We start from the raw sequence: 10,118 nt of genomic DNA, 5'->3' as shown, positions 1-10,118 counted from the left end.
TGTGTGTGTGTGTGTGTGTGTGTGTGTGTGTGTGTGTGTGTGTGTGTGTGTAAAGCCTCCTGTTCCTGCTTCCAACAGAGATGATAAAACTGAGTCAACATCCCAGCTGTTCATCTGTCTGCAAACATCATAAAACATCCATAAAGCTAAAACTTCCTTGTGCTTTTATTGAAGCCAAAGTCAGGAAGACGCCTGTGCTTACGTAAGAGTGTTTCTGAATTTTAAGCAAAATATAACAATCTAGACAAAGCAGAACTATCACACAAAAATATGACTACAAGTTATCAAGTTATTCTCACACAAAAAATACATATGCACCTCCTCAGAGGAAGTGCCAAGTTTTCATTTGATTTGAGGATGTTTCATGTCAGTTAATCCCCCAGCAACTATAATTGGATTAAAAACAGATTAAACCCAGTTTCAAAAACAACCCACCTGGAATGCTCCAACATGGGTGCAGTCAACCATTTATACAAACTGACTGACAAKATTTATAATCAGCCTAATTATAAAAACCTCAAAAGGAATTCTGACGCAGGACACATTGAGGGTTTAAACAGGAGGTCTATTAAATGCAGGACAAACTAAAAAGAAAAGCTGGCGCCAGTCTAAGGAACTTTCTCTGGCTTCAACATAGGAAGCAATATGCTGCGTGAATGACTTCTGGGATTTCCTGCACTCACTGGAGTTATGGTTGAATTAGGAAAATCAGGCTGGTGGGAAACACAAAAAAATAGCTAGTTCAAGTTTCCTTTACTGATATGACTACTTCAGTATGAAAGAAGTAAGTGATGTGCAGGTGGGACTGATAAGAAACAAAAGGCAACACTGGCAGGAAGCAAAAACAAATACAATGCACATTAGAAAGCACCAAAACCACCTAGAGAGAGTCCTTCCTTAAAACACTCCAGTGGAGGACCTTTTCATTCTTAAATGAGCCGCAGACATTCAGCATGGATTAGCCTGTGGGAGCTATGAGGGCTGCTGTGTCTTTCAAATGAGCTCTGCTACATTTGGCTTCAAATTATTTATTTAATGGACAAAACGCAGAAAAACTAAAGCTATTCATTTCTACAACCTTTATTTTTTTCCTATAGTCATGTCTTCTGAAAACGAAAGTCATGAAATCTTGTTTGAGAAACTTCAGAAAATTGCTTTTTAGAATAAATGAGTACTACATTATACACAGAGAATACAAGCATCACTGACCTTCCTTTTCTTCGTTCCCAGGTCAGGGGAGATTTGAGACCTCATTTACATTGAAAAGCCTCCTGGAAACGTTTAATTTTTCAGATGTTGATTGTGAAAATGTAACACGTGCACACAGCAATGCTGCGATTGTAATCGCTATTTAGACAAGACCACAAAACAGTGCAATTTCCATGATAGGTCACTAGCTGGCTCTCTGGTTTGTGTGTTTCAATGACACGTGCACACATAAAGATACTTCGATCTTGAGAATAAAACCATTATAAGCCTGTTCAGAATTTGTAGAATGTAAAATGCATCTCCACTGTTCCAAGAGGTGGCGTAGGACAGATGTTTCAAGAAGTCAGAAGCTCTGATAAATTTAAGAGTTAGAAGCACAAACAGCACTCTTCTATCTGCCATTGTTACTGCTGATCTACTTGTGCAGGTGCAGATAAACAACTGACACCAGCTGTCTGTAGTGTCCATACACCAGGCATTMAGCTAGAGGGGCATCAGAGCGTTTTAACAACACCCTGCTCTGTTTCATGACGCCCTCTATCAGCTGGTGACGCCTCAGGACACCCTGCCAATCTTCTGTCCACCGAGACTTTTGMTTTTTACTCTACGTAAATTTCGCAAAGTTCCATAAACAATGTAAGTGGTACAGGGGTTGACCACAATTATTTTGTGAAGACAATGGAAGACGCAAAGAACAAATTGAATCAACCTGGATACAGATGGTGAGTAGAGGCTTTACAGCTTCAGTAGCTGCTGTTGTGTGATGCTTTCAATCTCTGGTCATGGTCCGTCTGACCCCCACCCCCCCCACCCCCCTCAATTAACTTTGATCTTAAAGTGTCAACGCACTCCTCCAAAATCCTACCTAAGAGTCTGACCTACACAATTTTGCACCGATGCAGGGCGTTTCGAAGAACTCTCACTCTGAGATCTGGATTCAAGCAGTTTCCGTTTCAGAGAAAGCGGTCATTTTTGTAGTGTACACAAACAGCCGAAGCTCAGCAGAAATATTATGGTTTCAGTGAAAAACAGGACTGTATGAACTGGGCCTCAGTACTGATTTATTACTTCTACACTCAAAAGTTTATAAAATTCACTAAGAACATAAATTACATGGTTCTCAGATTGTTAAATTAGTTTTTCTGACGTTTGTTCCAGAACACTTTAATGAAAACATGATAAGGACTTCAGATTTTCTGTCTTCGTATTTTCAATTTCAAACTGACTTAATTAAAAAAATACAGGTAAACTCCAAAACTATTTTCAGGATCAAAACAAAATATTTTTGTTTCGCCAACAACACATTGTAAAGAAAAAACATACTTAATTGTATTTTTTTCTATATTTCACAGGAAGAATCTAGTTTTTTTTTTAATACACTGTATTGATCCCCTGGTGGGGAAATTAAGTCTCTGCATTTTACCCATCGCACATGTGAACACATATTGAGCAGTGGGCTGCCAATTACAGCACCCGGGGAGCGGCTGGGGGGTTGAGGGCCTTGCTCAGGGGCCCAAGGTGGAACTGGTTGGTCCGGGGCGTCGAGCCAACGACCTTCCGATCACAGACTCGGCTTCTCTACCCTCTGCGCCACCATTCCACCAATTTTAACTTCAGATTAACCATTTCTTATTGTTTTTCCACTAAAATAAAGGGAGAAAAGAATAAATGTCACCGTGCCACAGTGTGAACTTTTCGTGGCTAAAGGTCTAAAAAAAAAAAAAAGAGTCCTAAAAACAAAATGCTGTGTTCACACAAATATACGACGAGTCAGCAGAGCTGTCTCCGTTTGTCTGAAGTGAGTAGTTTTCAAGACTTTGACAGCTTCACATTTTAAATATCCTCTGCTGAAAAGTCAGGGGCTCTTCTGCTCAAACAAAAAATATTGTTAAAATATCCACCAAGACAAAAAAAGGAGCTTCATTTTTGAATGGCTGTTCACATGAATTCAATTGAAATTCAATGAACTGAATTTGTTTGACTGACAAACAAAGAATGAAGTATACATAAAACTGAAACATTTCCATACAAGTATTTTGTCTGTCCACCCAAGACAAAAGCAACACAACCAAATGCCTCTGTTGCGATTGTTTGCCGACAGCTGGAGCCATCCGTCACACAGCAGGGAAGCAGGGGAAGAAAGTGAAGCGTTCCCAGGCTAAGTGTCAGTGGGGGAGCAGGAGGAAAAGCACAGAGGAACATAGTACCTGGCCATTTGGTAATCAAGAACTGAGTGCAAACGCATCAGACTTCCCCCAGCCAAGTGAAAATATAGGGCTCACTTTAGACGACAAACGCTCTTCCTCAAAAAACTTATCAATGAAGATAAAAAAATGTTTAATGGTGCTTCCTTTTTAATTCTTTAAAAAAAGATAATTTATAGTCGTCTCTTAGTGACAACAAATCTCTTTTCATTACAAAGGAGGAGAGAAGCAGGGACTAGGTAGTGGAGCTGCCCTCAGGCTACACATGGGAGTCATTTACTCCTCCCTGTCCCAGCACTGACTTAAACACAGACACATAAAGTTTATTTTAGAGCTCAGAGCCCAAGAGAGACCCTCTTGCTCAATTACTTCAATTATAAGACTCAACTTTATCATATTCTTTTGCTGTCTTCCACTTCCGAGTGTGGCACATAAACATCCAAACCCATCCACCCACATATCCAAGGAGCTATTACCCCGCTGGATGGTTTCCAAGAAACACATTTTTAAGGATTTGATTTCACTGCCCTTTTCCCCCCTTTTCTGAGGTGGACTGGTGTAACAGCCAGGCAGGGCTAAACTCTTTACAGTAGGTCTCATGGATGCAAAACACACCCTTAGACAATAAATTCTGTCAGTAATAGTTGGTTTGACTCATTTTAATAAGAGCAGGAATGCAAGTTTGTTAATTTAGTCAAAGAAATAAAGCAAAGGAGTAACTGATAAGCAACAGAAACTGATAGCAGAATTGTGGCACGAAGGACACAGAAAAATGCATTCAAGCTACACCAGACTTGACCAAAGGGGAGTGGCGATAGAACACAGACGCTACAAGGAACAGATTTCACAAATGTTAGGATGGTATCCTGTACCAAAAAACACAACTGAGCTTATCAACAAACTGCTTCTCAAGAAAAGAGACAAGATAAGTCAGACTTAAGTTTTCAAGTTCAAACAACTGCAAGATAATGGGTGTTATTAAAAACAGAACCAGAAGACCAAATGTCTGCAAGCAAAGTTCGAGATAACTTTAAAGCCCGCTTACCTTCATCCGTGTTAGCAGGTCGGCACTGGGTCCTTAAAACTTGGACAAAGAAAGTCAGAAACAGAAGTATGTTCGGCCTCATCAGCATCCTGCTGAGGGAGCTACAACTGTTGGCTTTTACACGACTGGAACTCCATTCAGATCCCTGGGACATCAGCTGCACGCCATTCACAGAACACCGCTAAAAACAAAAACAAACAAAATGATTATTGATCACATCACAAAGAAGTCCAAACCAAGGACACAAGTTAGAGATAAACCGATTCGTCCGGCGTCAACCAATTAACTGGTTCTATTTGATACTAAGTAAATTATCAACAGTACTGGAAGAGCAACATATATTTTCTTATCAAGTAATTTCCGCTCCAATAAAGAAAGAAAATATTCTGCATGTTTATGAAAGTCAAGGCAGGTGCTTCAGCATTTATGCCTGCTAGTACAAAAACACTGATAAGAAACTGCAGAAGACCAGACTTACTGATAGTTTGGATTAAAAAAAAAAGATACACTCTGCTTATTTATAAGTATGACCTGTTCAAAATGTTGAAACTACAAAGATCTAGACTTGGAGGTCATTATACGCTGGTGTTTGCTTTCCCCCTTCTACTGAAGGATCCACAGTGTCCTCCAAAAACAACAACAAAAAAAAAAAAACTTTCACATTCACATCTGCTCGAACCATCACTTCAGGAGCATCTGGCTGCAGAGATTAACACTTGGCTATAAGTCACACCCACACCCCCCATCTCAGCCTTCAAGAATTTATTACAGACAAAAAATAAAAAACCTGGTGGCTGTTATATGACACAGCATAGAGAGCTGCCAGACTATAATTTCCATACCGAGAGATCTATCGCCTAACAGTTGTTTTTAGTTGCCAAACCCTTGATGACACCCCTCACACACACACACTCACAACATAAACACACCCATTTGTTCACTTGAGATTTTGCGTTTCCAAGATGCAGATTTTGAGTGAAACCGTGACATTCTGCTGAGGTTCAGCTGTTTGTGCACACAAAAACTGCACTTGTTTTCCCCGAGACAGAAGCTTTTTTTGAATCCAGGTCCCAGAGCGGAGGTCTTTGGGAAACTACAGAGGACTTAACGAGCACAGCAACATTCATAAAACATATTTTTATTTTTTATTAGCCACAATCAACACTGAAAAACCCTAACGTTTCAAGAGACCATTCTAGTGTAAACAATGCCTAAGAATACAATACAGTAAATGGGACACAAACAAAAACAAAACCCTGTAGTTTGTTCAAACAACAACAACAACAACAACATGGGTCATTTCTAGATTTAAGAAAACCCCAGCTTGATTTTCACAAGAGGTCCTGCTCAGATGCAGTTTTGATTCCTTTAAAGCCAATCTCTTTTATGAATGTTCTTTTCTGAAGCCGTTATTGTGTTCTCCTCAAAACCAATTCAATTTCACTTTCCAAGAATGGTCCAGTGTTCCAGCAGCTGAGCTGGGTCAAGGGGTGGTCCAAAGGGAATAAAGACGCTCGGTCATCTCTGCTCTGTAAGCCATGAGTCAGTGTTTGGGAAAACTGCTTCTGCTGTCACACAACCACAGAGAGCAGCTGACCGCTCTGCCAGTGGCCCTCACAACCACATCAGCTTTCAGGATCTCAAAGACGCAGAAAGATTTTTGTTAAAAGTGTGACCGAACATTGAGTCATATCCTCGAAGAGCTTTAGTGTCACCTCCTGGAGCACACTCATCTAAAAACTATGACATATTTCTTAATTAGGATGTACAAATCAACAGGCTGTGACATAATATATTGTTTTATAAATTAGCATACCCCCTTCCCTTTTATTACACAACAAAACAACACTAAAGAAGATTAAAAGTGTGTTTGTGTAACAGCTGATGTCAAGTTAAAGATGTTACTTGAGCCTTGAATGTAGTTATGGCTCTGTGAAATCAGTTTTATTCCTTCACTTTTTTCACCTAAACACCATATTTTATTATGGAACCACATTGTTTTTCACCTAAAAAGTGTAATACATGATGGATAAATACAATTTCAACAAATAAAAACAATAAAAAAGCCTCAGTTTCATTAATATTACTGTAACAAAAAAATGTTTCAATTCAACCAAATGCTCAATGTTTTAATAAAAAGGTGCCTAAAAATCTGCCTGCAATTTATATTTAAAATACCGTGCCGTGTTTAAAAAAATCTGCTCACTTGTTTCATGGAGGAGAACAGACTGTACGTGTTAGCAAATCCTGTGAGAGTTAAAAATATGTTTTGTACATTAGAAGTAAGATAAAAATTATGTTAAATTTTTTTAACAGTTTTGGTCAAATACAGCTTAAAACAGCTGGAAGCTGATTTTATGACATTGGATTTACTGATTAAATGATGAGAATGCTGTGTTTTTATGTTGACAATGACTTATTTTTTCACCAGAAGTAAGTTTTGCTAAAGAGCATTCAGTTTAACTGAGAACAACTAAAACAGACATGTTTTTATATCTCTTGCTTCTGCTGGCGTGTTTTCATGTGGACGAGTTAACTGAAGTAATAAACTAGCAAGTTAAAAATAGTTGTTTGGTCATAACAGAATTTTGGTCAATTATATGTCAACAAAAACCTAATAAAAACTTGTTTCAGGAAACTGTATCACTAAACTTTGTGGTTGAGTGCTACATGTTGTAATTTGAGGGATGCCAGCAGCTAACTTTTGCCTTGGCTCCATAGAGTGTGTTTGAATTTCTAAAAAATTCAAAGCCATTCACATAAACACTGTTATTCAAACTTATAAATTACAGCCAATTTCACAATACACAATTATTTCAGCAGAAATACAAACATTCCTGGCCTAAGTGCCTGCAGGGCTGCACCAGAAGCTTTACAGCTCACTGCTGCCATTACATGCTCACGCACAACCAAAATGTGAGTAACCACGTCGAAAATCAACAGTAGTGCAAAGTTTTTCAAACACATGAATCACTACAAACCTTTGAGTTTCAACCAGCAGTTAGTGTGTCAGTGTTAAACTCAATTTATCCAAACCAAAGCCATTTAAAGAGCTTTCTACAACAGGTAAGATAATTATTGCTTATAACTTCTCCACAGATCCCCACTTCAAAATGGTTGGAATATCCCTTCAAACATCCATTCACTGGTTGAAACTGATATGTTACTCATTTAATGCTACCTTCTCTGTAGAAGTTTTAAACACAAAGCGGACTGATCATTAGCTCATAAAAAGTAAAAAGTCATAAATATTCTAGCAATGAAAAATTTGACATTTTAATGCTTTACGAAAAGAGGAACACAATTAAATGTCTGGTCAGAAACCCACTAGTTGTCCACGCTTGAAAGAAATGAAAGAGTTTTCCTGGAAATCAGCCAAACTTAAAAAAGGGGGCTCAACTAAACTGATTAGAACATGCACGACATATTTAGCTTCTCTCATTACACAAAGACAAAGGTTACAGTCCTAACCCATAACACGGCCTGCACCATAATTACTGTTCACTGGCATCCATGCATAAAATTCCTCAGCTCCCTGATTCTGTATCACCACCTCCCCACCCCTTTCCACTTTAGTCTGAGCTGGTAGCCAGACACAAACTGGTCTGCACATGGCTGCAGTTCAGTGGACACAGGAGCATCAGACAATCTCCCTCAGGCTACTGTTTTCACAAAACGCACACCTCACTTGTCTTCTTTTTTATTTTCCTCTCCTCACAGATACACAATCTGAGGCAGAGGTTCTCCAGCAGCGTGTCGTAACAGGATCCCAGGTGTCGTGTGACTCCACTAAAATGTACAGGCAATCAATTTTATGAGATGCTCTGCCACTTAAAGAGTGACTTTTTAAAACTGCTCAGTAGATGAGATGCTACACTTAAAAAAATATAAAATAAAAAAAATCAGCCAAGAGTTGCAACATTAGAGATTAACTATTTGCAAAATGTTGATCTGTTTAATGTTGAAGCCTCCATTAATCAAAGCACTGCAGCTCAAGTGTTGGGGGGAGCAGGTAAATTAAAGGGCATAACTGGTCTCCACTTCTCATTACACACTTCAGAAAAAAATACCTTGAACTCCCTGCAAACATCGCTGCTTCTTTTAACCACTCATTTTCTCCCTCTCCTTTTAAAAACACAACATTTAGAGGTTTACATAACACCAGGGCTGGCCCTTCATTAAACTCAGGCTTCATTAGATGGAGTAATGATCACAAGGACATGTCCACCAGGAGTTTAAAGAGACAACTTTACATCACATCTGGGTGGGGATGGAGCTTTACTGCAGATTCTCTGGCTGTTTGTCTGAGGCTGGGGAGGTTAATGATTATTTTAAGATTCACAAACATTTAAATGCAGTTCTGAAGACCACAAACACTCAATAAAACCCAAGAAATTATGGCATGAAGTGATTTCTAGTCACTCTCTTTAATGTGATGAGAATGCCTGTAAGAAAAAAAAACATTTATTTTTTTATAGGCGTCTGCACTAAAAAAGAAAGAAAAACAAAGAAGAAAAAACAGGACTGACAGCAAAATGTTACATTATCATTTAAAAAAAGTATGTAAAAAACTTTTCAGAACAAAAACAACGCAGTCGAAAGCTATAACAATAAAAACATTTATAGCTGCCATTTTAAGAGCAGCTTTTTCTTTTTTTTTTTATTTAGCAAATTAAGTCATTTTAGTTTATTTACATCTACTCCCCACTTTAATGACCAGCACTGTAAGGATAAAAACATGGAGACAAATGAAAGTAATAGAAGAGTTCACCTTGTTGGCGGGGAGCTGTGAAGCAGCCAGTGTTGGTCACAAGAGTCCTCGGCCCAGATTAGATGCAGAAAAACTTCCAAAATAATATTAATAAAAAAAACTTGCAACAAAATAAACCGTGTAGTCCAAATGGTAGCGTTAACGAGGCTCTCACGCGCCCAGCTATCGATGTTTAGCTAACAAGTTTGCGCATATTTCAACCAAAACTTGTGTGGAAAAAAAATAAAAAAAATGTCGCCCCACTCCGAGAGCCACGAATAACACGAACCAAGTGTTTCCTTTGTCAGTTCTTATTATTTCAGCCTTAGCGCCGACTTTCTTTTATCTCACCTAAGCTAAGCAGGTCTGAAGAAACGGAGCGAGTGAGGCTGGTTTTGGGTAATCCCTTTATCCCAACTCGCACGCGATGAAATCTGCGGTCCTCACTTTGAGAAATCCGGTTCCCTAAAGTTGTTCAACTAAAGCCAAACGAAATATCCTAGAACAAATACCGCACTGTGATAAACTTTCTGAGGGAGAAAGGCAAAACTTTAAACTAACTTTGGGGGAAAAAATTAGACTGTTCGTGGCAGAGAAACACTGAGCAAAGGCAAACCTCCCCCTCTTAAAATCTAAGGGAATGCACGTTCTTCTTCTTCACTCCTCAGCGCAGAGACAGTTTACACAACTTCCGGTCTCTTAATACAAAATAAAATACAGTGAGAAATGTCAATTTTATTTTATTTTATTTTATTTTATTTTATTTTATTTTTACCATCACGTGTATGTCCTTTTTCTGTACCATTAGCAAAATACAGTATCTCATGAATCAGCAGGTGTATTTTTTTCACAATACTTTCAGAAAATACTTTCAAAAATAGTAATTGGGTGTACATCTTTAACTGATTAA

At 38.5% G+C, this 10,118-nt stretch overlaps 1 protein-coding gene across 4 annotated transcripts in view; it reads right to left on the bottom strand.

Moving 5' to 3' along the window:
• fgfr1a (fibroblast growth factor receptor 1a) overlaps positions 1 to 9,879 on the bottom strand; it is a gene marked incomplete at its 5' end in the record, with an annotated part of 26,308 nt that extends 16,429 nt beyond the window's left edge. For all 4 annotated transcript variants that reach the window (XM_014025299.1, XM_014025301.1, XM_014025300.1 and 1 more), the window contains 2 exon segments: positions 4,459 to 4,639; positions 9,230 to 9,879. In XM_014025299.1, coding sequence (XP_013880753.1) covers positions 4,459 to 4,612 — 154 coding nt within the window.
• Between the last annotated feature and the right edge of the window lie 239 nt (positions 9,880 to 10,118).

The sequence above is a fragment of the Austrofundulus limnaeus genome, unplaced genomic scaffold, assembly GCF_001266775.1.
Source record: "Austrofundulus limnaeus strain Quisiro unplaced genomic scaffold, Austrofundulus_limnaeus-1.0 Scaffold466, whole genome shotgun sequence".
Lineage (NCBI taxonomy): Eukaryota > Metazoa > Chordata > Actinopteri > Cyprinodontiformes > Rivulidae > Austrofundulus > Austrofundulus limnaeus.
Note: the sequence above shows the minus strand (reverse complement) of the source record. Positions and strands in the feature narration are given on the sequence as shown.